The sequence below is a fragment of the Heterodontus francisci genome, chromosome 5, assembly GCF_036365525.1.
Source record: "Heterodontus francisci isolate sHetFra1 chromosome 5, sHetFra1.hap1, whole genome shotgun sequence".
Taxonomy (NCBI): Eukaryota; Metazoa; Chordata; class Chondrichthyes; order Heterodontiformes; family Heterodontidae; genus Heterodontus; species Heterodontus francisci.
In genome coordinates this window covers 55,204,222-55,223,235 of record NC_090375.1, presented here as the reverse complement: position 1 = coordinate 55,223,235, position 19,014 = coordinate 55,204,222, and the positions used below count along the sequence as shown (strand labels likewise).

The 19,014-nt window shown below is 45.0% G+C and overlaps 1 protein-coding gene across 4 annotated transcripts in view; it reads left to right on the top strand.

The window, feature by feature from the left end:
* LOC137369846 (serine/threonine-protein kinase Nek7-like) overlaps window positions 1–19,014 on the top strand; it is a 99,388-nt gene that overhangs the window by 22,105 nt on the left and 58,269 nt on the right. For 2 of the 4 annotated variants that reach the window (XM_068031449.1, XM_068031448.1), the window contains 4 exons: window positions 2,319–2,426; window positions 7,939–8,110; window positions 10,329–10,469; window positions 15,793–15,900. In XM_068031449.1, the coding sequence (XP_067887550.1) occupies window positions 2,319–2,426; window positions 7,939–8,110; window positions 10,329–10,469; window positions 15,793–15,900 (529 nt within the window). Of the gene's footprint in view, window positions 1–2,318; window positions 2,427–7,938; window positions 8,111–10,328; window positions 10,470–12,404; window positions 12,968–15,792; window positions 15,901–19,014 lie in introns of those variants that run through there. The other 2 variants (XR_010975025.1, XM_068031450.1) reach the window with 2 other exon arrangements.

Here is a 19,014-nt window from a genome sequence, read left to right as displayed (position 1 = left end):
GGAAAGGATTCTTTAAGGTGATTGGTAGAAGGATTAGAGGGGACATGAGGAAAAACCTTTTCACCCAGAGGGTTGTGGGTGTCTGGAATTCACTGCCCGAATCAGTGGTGGATGCAGAAACCCTCCGCTCATTTAAAAAATATCTGGACATGCACCTGAAGTGCTGTAACCTGCTGGAAGGTGGGATTAGATTGGGCGGCTAGTTTTTTCAGCCAGTGCAGACATAATGGGCTGAATGGCCTCCTTCTGTGCCATAACGTTTCTATGGTTCTATGCCTTCTAATCACCTTATCAACCTGTCCTGCTCCCTTCAGGGATCTGTGGACATTTACTCCCTGGTCCCTCACTTCCTCTACACCTCCTCTTGCAATAAAGGCCAACATTCCATTTGCCTTCCTAATTGCTTGCTGCGCCTGCATGTTAGCTTTCAGTGACTTATGAACAAGAACACCCAGGTCCCTTTGGACATCAACACTTCCCAATCTGTCACCATTTAAGAAATACTCTGCACTTCTGTTTTTCCTACCAAAGTGGATAACTTCACATTTTTCCACCTGATATTCCATCTGCAATGTTCTTGCCCACTCACTTAGCCTGTCTAAATCCCCTTGAAGCCTCTTTGCATCTCCTCACAACTCACATTCCCACCTAGTTTTGTGTCATCAGCAAACTTGGAAGTATTACACTTGGTCCCCACATCTAATTCATTGATATAGATTGTGAATAGCTGGGACCCAAGCACTGATCCTTACGATATCCCACTAGTCACAGCCTGCCAACCTGAGAATGATCCGTTTATTCCAACGCTCTGTTTACTGTCTGTTAACAAATTCTCAATCCATTCAGCATGTTACCTCCAGTCCCAAGTGCTCTAATTTCACTTACTAACCTCCTGTTTAAGACCTTATCGGAAGCCTTCTGAAAATTTAAATACCCCACAGCCACTGGCTACCCCTTATCTATTCTACTAATTACATCCTCAAAAAACTCTAACAGGTTTGTCAAACGTGATTTCCCTTTCATAAATCCATGTTGACTCTGCCCAATCCTACCATTATTTTCTGTGTCCAGTTATCACATCATTTATACTAGATTCCAGTATTTTCCCTACTACTGATGTCAGGCTATCAGGTCTGTAGTTTCTTATTTTCTATCTCCCTCCTTTCTTAATTAGTGGGGTTACATTTGTGACCTTCCATTCTTCAGGAACCATTCCAGAATCTATAGAATTTTGGAAGACGATCGCCAATGCATCCACTATTTCTACAGCCACCTCTTTCAAAACTCTGGGATGCAGATCATCAGGTCCAGGGGATTTATTAACTTTTCGTCCCATTCATTTCTCCAGTTTTTTACTAATACTAATTTCTTCCAGTTCCTCATTCCTGCTAGTCCCTTGGTTCTTTAGTATTTCTGGGAATTCTTTTGTGATTTCCTCCGTGAAGACAGACACAAAGTATTTGTTTAGTTTCTCTGCCATTTCATCATTCCCTATTATAAATTCTCCTATCTCTGCCTCTAATGGGCCAACATTTGTCTTTGCTAATCTTTTCCTTTTTACATACATATAGAAGCTTTTACAGTCCATTTTTATGTTTCTCGCGAGTTTACTTTCATATTCTGTTTTCTCTTTCTTTATCAGTTTCTTGGTCCTCCTTTGCTGAATTCTAAAATGCTCACAATCCTCAGGCTAACTACTTTTTTGGCAACTTTATAAGCTTCTACAATCTTTAACTTCTCTTGTTAGCCATGGTTGGATTACCTTTCCTATCGGTTTTTTGTGCCTCAAAGGAATGTAAAATTGTTGTAAACCGTGTATTCTTTAAATGCTAGCCATTATCTGTCTATCATCAAACCTTTTAATGTAGTTTCCCAATCTACCACAGCCAACTTGCCCCTCATACCTTCATCAGGAGGTCATAGGTTCAAGTCCCATTCTACTGACTTAAGCATAAAATCTAGATTGGCACTCCAGTGCAGTTCTGTGGGAGTGCTGCAATGTCAGAGGTGCCATCCTTTGATGGTAAAACGAGGTACCGTCTGCCCTCTCAGGTGCACTATCTTGAAGATGAGCAGATGAGTTCTTCTGGTGTCCTGGACAATATTTATCCCTCAACCAATGTCACTAATACAGATGATCTGGTCAATATCTCATTGCTGTGTGTGGGAACTTGCTGTGCACAAATTGCTGCTGCATTTTCTATATTACAACACTTCCAAAGTACTGAATTGGCTGTAAAGTGTGGATGTGTTCTGTGCAAGTTATAAAATTGATAGGCTGACTAGTCTTATCTCAATCTGTACCTTTATGCTGTTAGGGATGTGGATGCAACAACAATAATAAAAGAAGCCAGAACACTTGCAAAATTTTCTCATCAAAATATCATCCGTTACTACAATTCCTGGATTGACACATCTTCATTACAGTAAGTTGAGTTCAACAAACATTTAGCTGTTGGATTTATTCCAATATAAAAGTGATCATAAGAAAAATCAGGATTGATTTACACGCCTCTCATCCATTAAACTATATTCACTGCTTAGGGTGCAGACTCTAATCAAAAACACCAAATGCAAGGTAGGTGACCACTTTGCTGAACATCTCTGTTCTGTCTGTAAGAGTGACAAAGACCTTGAACGGTCTTCTGCGTAGGGTGGTGGAGGCAAAAGACTATCAAATCATGCATACCCTACCGTGAATGCATCTGTTTGGCGTACAAGAATCTGTCAATAGTGTCAACTTGCCAGAGTGCCTGCCTATGAGAAGAAGGTTGTGCATTATAGGAATATAGGAACATGAGCAGCCCCTCAAGCCTGTCCCACCATTTTATTAGACCATTGCTGATCTGTACCTCTACTCTTTGAACCATATCTCTTTAGAACCTTACTCAACAAAATCTATCAATCTCAGTCTTGACAGCTTCAATTAATCCATCATTCACAAATACAAATGCTAATTGAAATTGCTGAGAATCACTAACATTTATAGCCTGGGGGGCACCAGGAAACTGATGAGCATATGGAAAAACAATCGGCCAGTGAACATATTGCTGAGCCCACTGATTGGTCCATACTCAGTGCTGCTGCAGCTCAGCAGATCAGAGGAAGATCTATACATATTTTATATGCGACAGGATGGGTCGCAAGTCAGCCAACTGCAGGCATGTAAATAGGTTCACAGCGAATTTGGGAAAAACAAGAGTGGTTGGGAGATTTGAGACTGCTGGTTTCAGACTTGGAAAACAAAAATGGCTTTTCTCTTACACCTGGTGATGGAAATTATCTTAATGGGAACAGTTAATGAAAGAAAGAACTACTGCAACATGGAGATCATTTACTTACAAGTGCCAGGCAATGAGCATCTTCAAAAAAGAGAGAATTTAACATCTCCCCACTCATTGGCATTGCCATCACTGAATCCCCCACTATCAACATCTTGGGGATTACTATTGACCAGAAACTGAACTGGAGCAGCCACATAAATATTGTGACTATGAGAGCAGGTCAGTGGGCTGAATTTTACCGGCCCCTCGACGCTGCGAGTCATGGTGCGGGGGCCGGTAAAATGCTGCGGGGAGAGGCCCGCCTCGACCCATGACATCGAGACAGGCCCGCCACATTTTACCGGCAGCGATGGGACCTCAGTGCAGTCCCCCCACCACACGGTGGTGGCACCACAATTACCATATGGTAATGCTTACTTACCTATGCTGATTATGCAGCCTGCTGCCTCTCCACCGACACTGCCGAATTTTTCATTGAACGGGCGGCTGTCATGTGCCGTCCCGTTCATGATCTGAAAAGCTGGCGGGTCTTCACTCTGCATTACGGAAGGGAGAAGGGAGGGGGGATACACAGGGGTCTAACTCTGCATTCTGAAAGGGAGGGGGTCTGGGATTACTGGAGGGAAAACTTTGCTGGCATGAAGGGAGGTACCGTGTACCATCCCTCTGTTAACAGTGTACGCTGTGTTTGTGAGGGGGCAATGGCACACTAGGCACCCTGTGAGTGGGGAGGGTGCCAGAAAGGGCATTAAGGTTTTATGGATGGTGGGGGCAATTGACTCAGCTGATAGGGTCTCGATGTGGTCATGCTGTGCCACTCTGAGTGTTGGCCAAGATGGGCAATGCCATGGCACGCGACATAGTTGATCCAGGAAAGCAGCTGATGTACCCGTCAACACCAATCCATGCCATGTTAGCACCTTTGAATACATGCAGGGTTCAACTTTATTTATCACATGGAAATAGGTATGGTTCATCCTACATTGTGTGATCCTCTGCAAGTGAGGATCCGTATGCGCCAGAGGCAATACCAACAGGCAGGTGCAATCCACATAGAGGCCCCCCAGTCGTGAGCAGCAGCCCCCAAGGGGAGCTCGCCATTACATTTGCCGTGCATCTACAGGCCCCACATGACATGCCATCGGATGTTGGAGCACCAGTGTTAGAGGAGATTGTGCATATAGAGAGGGTGGGTGACACGTCTCTGTGCCCTGCTCAAGGATGAGTTGCAGCCCATGGGCTCCAGTGGACATCCCATGACTTTGTTCTTCATAGTGGCATCAGTTCTCACGCCTAATGCCTCTGCATCCTTTTGGGGGCCCACCAGAGACCTTTGTAGGGGTCACACAATCAACAGTGCACTGCTGCATCAGGGAGGTCACCAATGCCCTGCACCGGAAGGCCAGTGAGGATGTTTGCTTCAGGATGGACTCTCACAGCCAGGCCCAGAGGGCCAGTGGTTCTGGCACCATTGCCGGAGAACCATAGGTTATAATGTTCATAGACTGCACTCATGTGGCCATCAGGCCTACTGCCAGGCTACCACCTGCAGACATCACCATTAATGCAGCCCTCTCAATCTAGGTGAAGCTGGTATGCGAACACTGCGGCTGCTTGCCCTGAATGTGTGACCGCTTCTCAGGCAGCTGCCATGACACCTGGGCCTTGTGCCAGTCCCGACTGCCACCGTAGTTCACTGAACTGGCTCAGATGGAGGGGTGGCTTCTTGGAGACATGCCTCCCGACACCAGTGAGAGATCCCACCACTGCTGCAGAGGAGAGATGCAATGCCAGCCACTGAGCTACATGAGCCACTATTGAGCAGGAGATTGGCATGCTGAAAGAGCACCTCCAATGCCTGGATGGATAGGGTGATGTCCTGTACTACGGGCCAAAAAGGCCAGCTCCTTTCTTTGCACAACTACGCACCCAATAAGGGCCAGGCCTGGCATGATGAGGAGAGACATCAACAGGATTCCTCCTCGGACTATGAGGACGCTGAAGATCTACAACAGGAAGGACGCATGGGAGGGCAGATGGCACACAGGCTGTGCACGCAGGGCTAGCAGTGAGCTAGGGACGTACGGAAGTGGCATATCAGAGAAAGGCTGTCTGCTCCATAGGAACCGACATGAGCTCCGCAAGCCACATATCACCCTCGTTCACCTGCTGTGTACCAGTCTACATCTGCAGCATCCCTGAGTAAACCATTAGAGGTAGCAGCTGGCTGAGCCAATGTCCATGTCACTGTATCCATGGAGACACTCATGAGTAATGGTGGCATGGCAATGATGTTATTGCATACTGTTGATCCTTTTTCTCTGTAGGGTATCAACTGATGTGACAGACAAAGATACACTAAAACCATCGTATAACTTCACTTTATTAGTACTAAAATCACTTAAAGCATACAAATGCTTAAAACAGTTTTATTTAGACACCAAATAAATACAAGTATCACTTCTTGTACAAGATACTACCTGTCAACACAGAGGTGATCAGTCTCTTGTCACGGTTGACCACTGAGTCTCCAGACTCAGGGTCCTGCCTTCGAGAGTTGCTCCCGGGTTCTCGCCGAGAATACCCTCCAGTGATAACCCTTATATATTCTTTGAAGGCTCCTTGCTCAATCCATGACTCACATGATCTTGTTTTGCACAAATCTTCAAGCATTATCTCATCTTTGGCAAGCATTAGCCATTTAGCCACCTGGACAGAAGTCCAGACTTGTTTACAACAACCACTGTTCATTCCCCTATATCTGTTCCTCTTTTATCTATTGTTGTTCAATAGTCTAGTCTAACGATCACATATCCCTAAGCACAAGCTTCGACGTGTCTGTTAGCTTACTTCAGCAAGTTCTACGCTTATCTTTAGCTGCCTTAGAGCATGCTGGGTATAAAGCGTTACTTGACCAACTTTTCAGGGCCTACAATACATTGGCTCTTCTGAAGGGCCAACGGTGCAAAGGGTTGTGATATTGGCGCTACATGCCAGCACACATCATTCACACAGAGAAAAGGACACACATGTTGGTGAGGAACATTTAGTGAAAGACGTATTTACATTGCTGTTATACCCATGCATTCCCATTTGTGTCAGTGTGTTCTCTGTAAACCTCTGTAATACCTTTTATGGTCTATTTAAGTCTTACGTCCTGGAATGTGCAAAATTAAAATTATTCACCCAGGTGCGGCACGTCTACAAGAAGGAATGTTACACTTGAGTGGGAGAAGAGGATTGTAACTTCACAGGACACTGGACACAGCAGGGTAATTATGTGGCAGCAAAGCGGAAAGTGCTGGTGTAACTCAGCAGGTCATGCAGCATTTGTGGGGAGAGAAGCAGACTTAACTTTCAGGTCTGTGAACTTGGACAAATTAACTGCTTCTCTCTCCACAGATGCTGCCTGACCTGCTGGATTTCTGCAACACTTTCTGCTTTGCTGCCAGATTGACAGCAGCTCCACTGTTCAGCAGTCAGGCACGTATTTCTTTGACAGCTGTCAGGAAACAGATGCAGGAGCGCTTAAAATAGGGTCCCAGCACCTGCTGCACAACTGTCAAAGACTCTCTCACTGCGCTGAATGTCCTGCCTCACCCCCTGTAATATGGGGAGGGTGGCTCGGTGGCATGATTCTAATGAGCCCCACGATTAATATCTTGGGGGCTCAGCGGTGGCCGGCGAATGCGGGCACCCCACAGAGTTCAAAGGGCGCTGTCGCAGACGGTGGCGTCCCAATAAAATTCAGCCCAGAGGCTGGAAATTGTGCAGCAAGTGACTCATCTGCTGACTCCCCAAAGCCTGTCCACCATCTACAACGTACAAGTCAGGATTGTGATGGAAACTCTCCACCTGCCTGGATGAGTGCACAACACTCAAGAAACTCAACACCATCCAGGACAAAGCACCCCATCCACCACCTTAAATATTCACTCCCTCCACCACCGATGCACAGTGGCAGCAGTGTGTACCATATACAAGATGCACTGCAGCAACTCACCAAGGCTTCTTCGACAGCACCTTCCAAACCCACAACCTCTACCGCCTAGTGGGCCAAGGGCAGCAGATGATTGGAACACCACCATTTGCCAGGTCCCCTCCAAGCCACACACCATCCTAACTTGGAACTATATCACCCTTCCTTCACTGTCGCTGGGTCAAAATCCTGGCACTCCGTCCCTAACAGTACTGTGGGTCTACCTGCACCAGATGGACTGCAGCGATTTAAGAAGTCAGCTCACCACCACCTTCTCAAGGGCAATTAGGGATGAGCTGGGCTTGCCGGCGATGCCCACAAGCCATGAAATGAATTTTTAAAAAAGCATAAACATGAAAATTCACCTTTATCACTGGCAGAAATTAAGACAATTTGAATCCAAATTGCTTATTTTTGGGTTGATCTGCAAAATAAATATGCCCTAATTATAAATCCCTTCTCCCATACCAGTTTTATCAAGGATAGGGAATGGCTTTATGGGTAGAATAAATGTCCCTATAAATGATGGGATCCATTTGGGGAAGCTGAAGGGGAGTGGGATTAATTGGATAGCTCTTTTAAAGAGCCACGTATGATGGGCTGAATGGGTTCTTTCCAAGCTGAAAGATTCTGTGATTCTATGATTAAAAGCTGATTTTTCGCTGTTTTCATTAGGAAGACTAAATGCCTCTGCATTCAAATGGAACTGTGCAAGAAGACACTGAAGGAGTGGTTAGAAAATGTTGATATTGCTGAACTGGATAGGAATCGACTTCAAATAGTTTATCAGATCAGTGGTGGCTTGGTTTACATTCACAGTCAAAACTACATTCATCGGGATTTGAAGGTAGGAATTGCCCTATTTTGTAGTGAGACTGTGAAAGTGCTCATAGTCAAATATCCAGCTTACACTCATTGGCAAGGTTCTCTCACACAAAGAATGTATGAAGGGTTTTCCCCTGCAGAAGTTACCACCTTCAAAAGAAATGGACAAAATTAATAATAGGGGTTTACCCCAGATTCAACTTTCACCTTTCTCTTAACTCTGTTCAATGTCTTTTAAAGGTATAGTGTCCACAACTGCACATTATTCCAAATAGGACACCCATAATGAGTCATGTGGTGTAAACATAAACAGCTTTTACTTGTAAGCAAATGATCTCTATGTTGCACCCAATGAAGACAATTGCCTCATTTTAATGGGATATTTTCAGGGAATTGAGGAATCCATTTATCCACTCCCTGTTGTCTAACCAATTATTTTTAAACACTAACTGATGTTCCATAGTGTTGCATACAGAGAATCTGAAATGTGTAGTATTCTGGTCAAACAGGGTGAGAGAGGGGGAGGATAATTGAACTAAGGTGGGGGAGGGAAGAAGGGGAAGACAGAAGAGGTAGATAGCAGGGAGAGGGAAGGGAGAGATGATGGAATGGAGGAAGGAGGAGGATTAGGGGATCAGAAAGGGAAATAGAATGGAGAATGGGAAATAGGTTGTTGGAGAAAGGGAGAAACAGGGAGAGGGTATGGACATGGAGCAACAAAGGCAAAGCAATTACCTTAATTGGGGTGTGGAGTAGAAGGTTTAACCTGGGTTTTTTCATCATCAATGGGATGTTGAGGGGAGAATAACTTTTCCCCATAACACAAAATCATTTTGAACTATTTACATGAAGGATATTTATCCAAAAATGTAAGATTTTTCTCTGCAATGAGGCATTGCCAATGTGCCACCTGGTAGACAGGAGTGAAAACAAAATGCCTAAAAGGCACAGTTGACGACTGCACATCTTTTCCAAATATGTAAACATACTGTTGATTTACCTTTGAAGTATGTTATCACTGTGACACTCGCCTAATGGTTTTATTCCATGGAAATCTCTGCCTTCCTCTTCTGAAGATACTATTTACCTTACTGAGCTATCACTTGAAAGTGACCTCCCATGTGTCCAAAATATATGTGTGAGCTTTGACAAAGAGTGAGGGCAGCCCATCCAACTGTAGAAAGTACGTCCTAGCCTAATTCTGTCCTCACCGGCACTTTCAGATTTCTTTCCTGCACTGTGCCTAGTTGTAGAACTCCTTATCACTGTCCTGGTTGAGATCACTCAGCTCATGCCAAATCATGGATTGAGCCTGAGACTTTCTCGGTCTGTGCAATTTAGATACAATTTTCTGGAATTTCAGTCGTGGCTGTTCCAATTACTTGCTACAACTACAGCAGTAACCCTGGGGAAATAATGTAAACTGTTTGTTAATGCTATTTCTCTGAGGTTTCTGCTCAACGTATGAAGGGAAATAAAGGAACCCCCCCATAAAAATTATGACCTTATTTTAACCTAACCTGCCTAGCAGGAAACTGATAGGACCAGATTGCCTGCCATTTTAAACTCTGGTCGAATCAGGTTAGATTAAAATTACTCCCATTACATCTACACCTCTGCAAGTTTAACAATACAACCTTGCCCCATTATCACTGTCAATGCCTTGCAATCACATTGTTCTAGTGGGACGCTTGTGATCTTACCTTTTTCAAAACAACTTGTGTAAGAGTGATGTAATAGTGTAACATACTGAAAGTGCCCTTCAAGAATCTATTAAACCATTTTACATTTTCCCCATTTTTCTCCTCTCCTGAAGCCTCTGATTCACAGTAAGATTTCATGGGAACCATCTCTAGTATCTTACCAATTAACCATTCTTCATATGACACTGAATAGTATGTGTCAGCAGGCTATTCTATCATTGGAGGAAACACTTAGCTGAACTTGATCCTGCCACCCATTGAAGTCCAGATATGCTTTTGCCTGGACAGGTTACTGATGGAGATCAGGATTAGGATCCCTTGCTGATATTTCTAGCGCAGAAAGGCCAACTGTAGCATCCCACATCTGTCCACAGCTGGTCTGTATTGACCAGTACCACCCATCAAATTCCTTCCTGACATGCCTGATCTCATGTTCCTGATCTAATGTTCTTGATCTGATGTTCCTGCTCTGAAATTCTTGATCTGATGATCCTGATCTGATATTCCTGATTTGATATTCCTGTTCTTACCCAAAAGCCTGCCAATATCTTCTTTGCATTGGACAACAATATCAAAATTGGAGACTTTGGCCTTGTTACATCCTGGAAGAGAGAAGGATCTGACCAATTTCATCGGTCACCGGGCACTGGAACTCGCTTATACATGGCACCAGAACAGGTTGGATTACCTTTATGAATGTCTAATGGCTGAGGATCTGCCAAGAATACTTGGTATTTGGTCTAGACTCAATCTGTAGAAAATCAAAATATTCAAAGGAGAACTCTCCAATACTTTTCTATTTGATCTCCTGTTGTTTGCAGCTTAAGAGTTTCCAAAACAAGCTACTCAGAAATCCAGTGTAGAGTTTCTATCGTTATTGTCATATACTCCCCAATTTTGGGTAGGTCTTTTTTTTTATTCGTTTGTGGGATGTGGGTGTCTCTGGCTAAGCCAGCATGTATTGTCCATCCCTAATTGCCCTTGAGAAGATGGTGGTGAGCTGCCTTCTTGAACCCCTGCAGTTCTTTGGGTGTAGGTAAACCAACAATGCTGTTAGGAAGGGAGTTCCAGGACTTTGAGCCAGCGACAGTGAAGGAACGGAAATACAGTTTCAAGTCAGGATGGTGTGTGACTTGGAGGGGAACTTGCAGATGGTAGTGTTCCCATACATCTGCTGCCCTTGTCCCTCTAGGTGGTAGAGGTCGTGGATTTGGAAGGTGCTGTCGAAGGAGCCTTGGAGAGTTGCTGAAGTGCATCTTGTAGATGGTACATACTGCTGCCACTGTGTTGATGCTGGAGGGAGTGGATCTTGAAGGTGGTGAATGGGGTGACAATCAAATGGGCTGCTTTGTCCTGGATGATGTCGAGCTTCTTGAGTGTTGTTGGAGCTGCATCCATCCAGGCAACTGGAGAGTATACCATCACATTCCTGACTTGTACCTTGTAGATGGTGGGCAGGCACATGGGGAGACTGGAGGTGAGTTACTCGCCACAGAATTCCCAGCCTCTGACCTGCTCTTGTAGCCACGGCATTTATCTGGCTGGTCCAGTTCAGTTTCTGGTCAATGGTAACACCCAGGATGTTGATAGTGGGGGATTCAGCGATGGTAATGTCATTGAATGTCAAGGGGAGATGGTTAGATTCTCTCTTGTTTGAGATGGTCATTGCCTGGCACTTGTGTGGCACGAATGTTACTTGCCACTTATCAGCCCAAGCCTGGATGTTATCCAGGTCTTGCTGCATATGGACATGGGCTGCTTCAATACCTGAGGAGTCGCGAGTGGTGCAGAACATTGTACAATCATCAGTGAACATCTTCACTACTGACCTTATGATGGACGGAAGGTGTTTGGGCCTAGGAGACTATCCTGAGGAACTCCTGCAGTTATATCCTGGGACTGAAATGGTTGACCTCCAACAACCACAACCATCTTCCTTTGTGCTAGGTATGACTTCAACCACTGGAGTGTTTACGTCCTGATTCCCATTGACTCCAGTTTTTCTAGGGCATCTTTATGCCAAATGCTGCCTTGATGTTAAGGGCAGTCACTCTCACCTCACCTCTGGAGTTCAGCTCTTTTGTCCATGCTTGGACCAAGACTGTCGTCAAGAAAACCCCAAATGCCAAATGAGAAATCGGTTGGAAACTTACATTCGACTTTTAATGGAAAAAATTCCACAGTAACTTTTTTTAAAAACTAGCAGCCAAGATGGCCACTGCAATTTGCATCTGAAATAACAGGAGATTGAACTGGAGACAAAAGTCTGACAAGTAGCCCAGCCAGGACAATGGCTTGCTCTAAGTGATTGGAGTACCGAAAATGGCTTCATTAGAATGGCAGTCAATGCAATCTTGACATATTGACTTTGAAAGAGCAAACCCCCTCCAGATGTAGAATGGCACCCTGGGGCATGTGGAGCCAATTCCTCACTTTGAATTTCATTAGAAGCTTCCAGAAAACCTGACGCAGGCATCTGACTGTCTGTCCATCTCAGGGGGCGCTGGTTTTGTTTCCTTTGGACAAATAGACAAGCAGAAACTTAGTGTGCACAAGCAGAGAAGGCTGTGGGCTTCTCTTTCTATCTCTCTCTCTCTCTTTCTCTATTCCCAGAAAACATCAAGTTTGAAAACCGTCTGAGACTGTGGACCCTCCAAGCCTACAGACTGCGACAGCCAGAAACCAGGGGAAGAGATCCAACTACAGTTCTACCTTCAAGAAAACCCTGAGCAAAGCAGGCCAACCACAAAGTATACTTTGATCAGCGAGGACTTCAAGAATACAACTTAAGTTGGAGGACTACTGGATCATTCATTTCACAGACTGTGTATTTAAGTTCCATTTATTCTGGACTTTAATCCAATCACCAAATCTGTTTTTCCCTCTGTAATCTATTTATGTGTGTGTGATTCTCATGTGAATGTGTGTGTGAATGTGTAGCACATTTTAAAATCAGGGTGAGAGTATTAAGTATAATAAACTTATCTCCTTCTTGTTTAAACTCAAGAAAACCTGTCTCATTGTTTCTTTCACAAACACAGTAAAGCAAAAAGGTAAAACACTCACAAAGGCACAACCACTGTTAAAAGGAATAAACCCTGTTGCGGTCAAACAAGAGGAAGGACAAGAAGGGAGCCTGAGACCCCCTCCTCACCAGACTGGAACACTGTAATGAGGTGAGGAACTGAATGGCTTTGGCGGAACCCAAACTGAGCATCAGTGAGCAGGTTATTGCTTGGCAAGTACCATTTGATAGTACTGTCGATGACCCCTTCCATCACTTTGCTGATGATCGAGAGTAGACTGATAGGGCGGTAATTGGCCGGGTTTTTGTGGACAGAACATCTTCTTCTTCTTTGGCCTCCTTGTCTCGGGAGACAACGGGTAAGCGCCTGGAGGTGGTCAGTGGTTTGTGGAGCAGCGCCTGGAGTGGCTATAAAGGCCAATACTAGAGTGACAGACTCTTCCACAGGTGCTGCAGAAAAAATTGGTTGTCGGGGCTGTTACACAGTTGGCTCTCCCCTTGCGTTTCTGTCTTTTTTCCTGCCAACTGCTAAGTCTCTTCGATTCGCCACACTTTAGCCCCACCTTTATGGCTGCCCGCCAGCTCATACCTGGGCAATTTTCCACATTGCCGGGTAGATGCCAGTGTTGTATCTGTATTGGAACAGCTTGGCTAGGGGCGCGGCAAGTTCTGGAGCACAGGTCTTCAGTACTATTGTTGGAATGTTGTCAGGGCCCGTAGCCTTTGCAGTCTCTACTGCCTTCAGTCATTTCTTGATATCACTTGGATTGAATCGGATTGGCTGAAGACTGGCATCTGTGATGCTGGGGCCCTCAGGAGGAGGCTGAGATGGATCATCCACTTGGCACTCCTGGCTGAAGATTGTTGCAAATGCTTCAACCTTGTCTTTGGCACTGATGTTCTGGGCTCTCCCATCATTGAGGATGGGGATATTTGTGGAGCCTCCTCCTCCTGTCAGCTGTTGAATTGTGCGCCACCATTCACGACTGGATGTGGCAGGACTGCAGAGCTTAGATCTGCTCTGTTGGTTGTGGGATCTCTTAGCCTTATTACATACTGCTTCCGCTGTTTGGCATGCAAGTAGTCCTTTGTTCTGGATTTACCAGTCTGACACTTCATTTTTAGGTATGCCTGGTGCTGCACCTGGCGTGCCCTCCTGCACTCTTCATTGAACCAGGTTTGGACTCCGGCTTGATGGTAATGGTAGAGTGAGGGATATGCCGGGCCATGAGGTTACAGATTGTGGTTGAGTACAATTCTGCTGCTGCTGATGGCCCACAGTGCCTCATGGATGCCCAGTTTTGAGTTGCAAAATCTGTTTGAAATCTATCCCATTTAGCACGGTGATAGTTCCACACAAAATGATGGAGGGTATCCTCAGTGTGAAGATGGGGCTTCATCTCCACAAGGACTGTGTGGTGATCACTCCTACCAATACTGTCATGAACAGATGCATTTGCAACGGGTAGTTTGGTGAGGATGAGGTCAAGTAGGTTTTTCCCTCTTGCTGGTTCCCTCACCACCTGTCGCAGACCCAGTCTTGCAGCTATGTCTTATAGGACTCGGCCAGCTCAGTCAGTAATGGTGCTACTGAGCTACTGTGGGTGACGGATATTGAAGTCCCCCACACAGAGTACATTTTGTGCCCTTGCTACCCTCAGTGCTTCTTCCAAATGGTATTCACCATGGGGGAGTACTGATTCATCTGCTGGTGGTGGGGTCGGTAGGTGGTAATCAACAGGAGGTTTCCTTACCCATGTTTGACCTGATGCCCTGTGCCCTGAGACTTCATGGGGTCCGGAGTCAATGTTGAGGACTCCCAGGGCAACTCCCCCCTGACTGTATACCACTGTGCTGCCACCTCTGCTGGGTAGGGCAAAAGACCCTGTGGACTGCCTACCGGTCTAACCCCATCTGCTTGTGTTTGCCACTGCAAAAATACTCATCATAATTAATGGGAAGAATGGGGCTACTTTTGATGAAACAATAATGAGATGATGGCTCATGCCAAGCTGAATAGTTTCAGGCTCATGATGGGCTCCACATTCAGCCAGTTCCTCGTCTTTGTTTCCAGCCCCACAAGTGTTGAAAATCTGAACTTGTGGTTGTATGTTGTAACAGTAGCATAAGTCTTGCTGAGAAAACTATTTTGTTGTTGCCCACGCTTATGACTGCTCATGCTGTGCACTCGGGAGCTGATCTGATTGTGTGACATTATGAGAGTAGTGAGGATGAGGGGTATGGCCTGTTCTTTCATGTGGCTTCCATATGGCGTTTCACAACAGTGACTTGAATTTTGAAGCAGCTTGTGGACCACCTGGAGGACCCTCACAGGCCACGAATTGTCCAGGGACCACACTTTGAGAATCACTGAACTAGGCAATCCAACTCGCTAATGCAATATTGAGAGCCAGACCTGTCACAGGCTAGGATTCTTCCTACATGGTTCCAGATTACACTGCTTCTATGTACAGTGTCGGTCCAGATAGACAATTAACAGGGAGCTTATCAGTACAATGGTAGCTGTAGGTTTCAGCTGCTTTACCTTGAGTAGCACTTGGAGGTCCCTAGGTCTTGGCTCTGCCAAATAAAGCACAGCACACAGGGGTGTGTCACTATGTTAAAGGTGCTATATAAATTCAAGTTGTTTTTTGTAAACTATTTGAATTTAGCTAAGTAGGGTGCGAGCCTATGGAAGAGAGTGTCCACTCTGTATTGGAAAAATAGCAAACGTCGCTTGGTTTGGAAACTCTTAAACATATTGTTGGGCTCTTTTTGCCTACTAAGTAGTTAATACCTCAGTTACACATTGTTGACATTGAAACTTGTTTTTTGTGTAAGTTTAGATGATAAAACATTCAGGAATGTAATTAATTGGAATTGGAGTATTCTTTGCATTGAGTCTTATTATGTCCAACTTTTCATTTGTTGTGATGCAATTCGAACATGTGATTCTTTTGAACATTTTGTTTGTAGATGTCTGAAATATACAACCACAAAGTGGATATCTATTCCTTGGGTCTTATATTATTTGAACTTATGTCACCCATCTTGCAATTTGGAACAAATCATGAGAAGCAGAAGGTAGGATTTAATCAATAATATGATCTCCATAAGAGAGAAAGTTTTCTACTGCTTAATTTTCTCCCTTAGTCACTAAAAATGCTAAGTCATTGCTAAGATGCTGAGTCATGGGTCTTTGGCAATCTCACTAAAGTGCCTGTTCCTTATGCTAGATGATGAGTGTTGGCAGTCTGAATATCACAACACGGCCAATCTGAGATTAAATACAGCTAACATCTAGACTCTTCCTAGCAGGAGCTACTAGATACACCAATAGAGATTGTGTCTGAGTGTGATGTCAGGTGAGGAAGAGAACAATTTTGGAAGAACTCAGTGCTGTTGAGGACTGGTATCGATCATGCCTGAGCATGGTGTCAAGTGACAATTGGTACCGATTGGGTTTTGGCTCAGTATTGAATGTGGTTTGGGACAGATCGGTAGGGAAGAAGACTGCTACGGATTGGGTATGGGCTCAGTACTGGGTTCAGATTGGGTGATGTGTTGGGTAAGGACTGGCACAGATTGTGTCTGGGTGCAGTGTCAGGTGAATAGAGTACAGATTGTGTCTGAGTGCAGTGTCAGGTGAATAGAGTGCAGATTGTGTCTGGATGCAGTGTCAGGTGAATAGAGTACAGATTGTGTCTGGATGCAGTGTCAGGTGAATAGAGTACAGATTGTGTCTGGGTGCAGTGTCAGGTGAATAGAGTACAGATTGTGTCTGGATGCAGTGTCAGGTGAATAGAGTGCAGATTGTGTCTGGATGCAGTGTCAGGTGAACAGAGTACAGATTGTGTCTGGGTACAGTGTCAGGTGAATAGAGTACAGATTGTGTCTGGATGCAGTGTCAGGTGAATAGAGTACAGATTGTGTCTGGGTGCAGTGTCAGGTGAATAGAGTACAGATTGTGTCTGGGTGCAGTGTCAGGTGAATAGAGTACAGATTGTGTCTGGCTGCAGTGTCAGGTGAATAGAGTACAAATTGTGTCTGGGTGCAGTGTCAGGTGAATAGAGTACAGATTGTGTCTGAGTGCAGTGTCAGGTGAATAGAGTGCAGATTGTGTCTGGATGCAGTGTCAGGTGAATAGAGTACAGATTGTGTCTGGATGCAGTGTCAGGTGAATAGAGTACAGATTGTGTCTGGGTGCAGTGTCAGGTGAATAGAGTACAGATTGTGTCTGGATGCAGTGTCAGGTGAATAGAGTGCAGATTGTGTCTGGATGCAGTGTCAGGTGAACAGAGTACAGATTGTGTCTGGGTACAGTGTCAGGTGAATAGAGTACAGATTGTGTCTGGATGCAGTGTCAGGTGAATAGAGTACAGATTGTGTCTGGGTGCAGTGTCAGGTGAATAGAGTACAGATTGTGTCTGGATGCAGTGTCAGGTGAATAGAGTGCAGATTGTGTCTGGATGCAGTGTCAGGTGAACAGAGTACAGATTGTGTCTGGGTACAGTGTCAGGTGAATAGAGTACAGATTGTGTCTGGATGCAGTGTCAGGTGAAGAGAGTACAGATTGTGTCTGGGTGCAGTGTCAGGTGAATAGAGTACAGATTGTGTCTGGCTGCAGTGTCAGGTGAATAGAGTACAAATTGTGTCTGGGTGCAGTGTCAGGTGAATAGAGTACGGATTGTGTCTGGATGCAGTGTCAGGTGAATAGAGTGCAGATTGTGTCTGGGTGCAGTGTCAGGTGAATAGAGTGCAGATTGTGTCTGGATGCAGTGTCAGATGAATAGTGTACAGATTGTGTCTGGATGCAGTGTCAGGTGAATAGAGTACAGATTGTGCCTGGGTGCAGTGTCAAGTGAATAGAGTACAGATTGTGTCTGGGTGCAGTGTCAGGTGAATAGAGTACAGATTGTGTCTGGGTGCAGTGTCAGGTGAATAGAGTACAGATTGTGTCTGGGTACAGTGTCAGGTGAATAGAGTACAGATCGCTTCTGGGTGCAGTGTCAGGTGAATAGACTACAGATTGTGTCTGGGTGCAGTGTCAGGTGAATCGAGTACAGATTGAGTCTGGGTGCAGTGTCAGGTGAATAGAGTACAGATTGTGTCTGGGTGCAGTGTCAGGTGAATAGAGTACAGATTGTGTCTGGGTGCAGTGTCAGGTGAATAGAGTACAGATTGTGTCTGGGTGCAGTGTCAGGTGAATAGAGTACAGATTGTGTCTGGGTGCAGTGACAGGTGAATAGAGTACAGATTGTGTCTGGGTACAATGTCAGGTGAATAGAGTACAGATTGTGTCTGGGTACAGTGTCAGGTGAATAGAGTACAGATTGTGTCTGGATGCAGTGTCAGGTGAATAGAGTACAGATTGTGTCTGGGAACAGTGTCAGGTGAATAGAGTACAGATTGTGTCTGGGTACAGTGTCAGGTGAATAGAGTACAGATTGTGTCTGGGTACAGTGTCAGGTGAATAGACTACAGATTGTGTCTGGGTACAGTGTCAGGTGAATAGAGTACAGATTGTGTCTGGGTGCAGTGTCAGGTGAATAGAGTACAGATTGTGTCTGGATGCAGTGTCAGGTGAATAGAGTACAGATTGTGTCTGGGTACAATGTCAGGTGAATAGAGTACAGATTGTGTCTGGATCCAGTGTCAGGTGAATAGAGTACAGATTGTGTCTGGGTGCAGTGTCAGGTGAATAAACTACAGATTGTGTTTGGGTACAGTGTCAGGTGAATAGAGTACAGATTGTGTCTGGGTACAGTGTCAGGTGAATAGAGTACAGATTGTGTCTGGATGCAGTGTCAGGTGAATAGAGTACAGATTGTGTCTGGGTACAGTGTCAGGTGAATAGACTACAGATTGTGTCTGGGTACAGTGTCAGGTGAAGAGAGTACAGATTGTGTATGGATGCAGTGTCAGGTGAATAGACTACAGATTGTGTCTGGGTGCAGTGTCAGGTGAATAGAGTACAGATTGTGTCTGGATGCAGTGTCAGGTGAATAGAGTACAGATTGTGTCTGGGTGCAGTGTCAGGTGAATAGAGTACAGATTGTGTCTGGGTGCAGTGTCAGGTGAATAGGGTGCGGATTGTGTCTGGGTGCCGAGTCAGGTGAATAGAGTACAGATTGTGTCTGGGTACAGTGTCAGGTGAATAGAGTACAGATTGTGTCTAGGTGCAGTGTCAGGTGAATA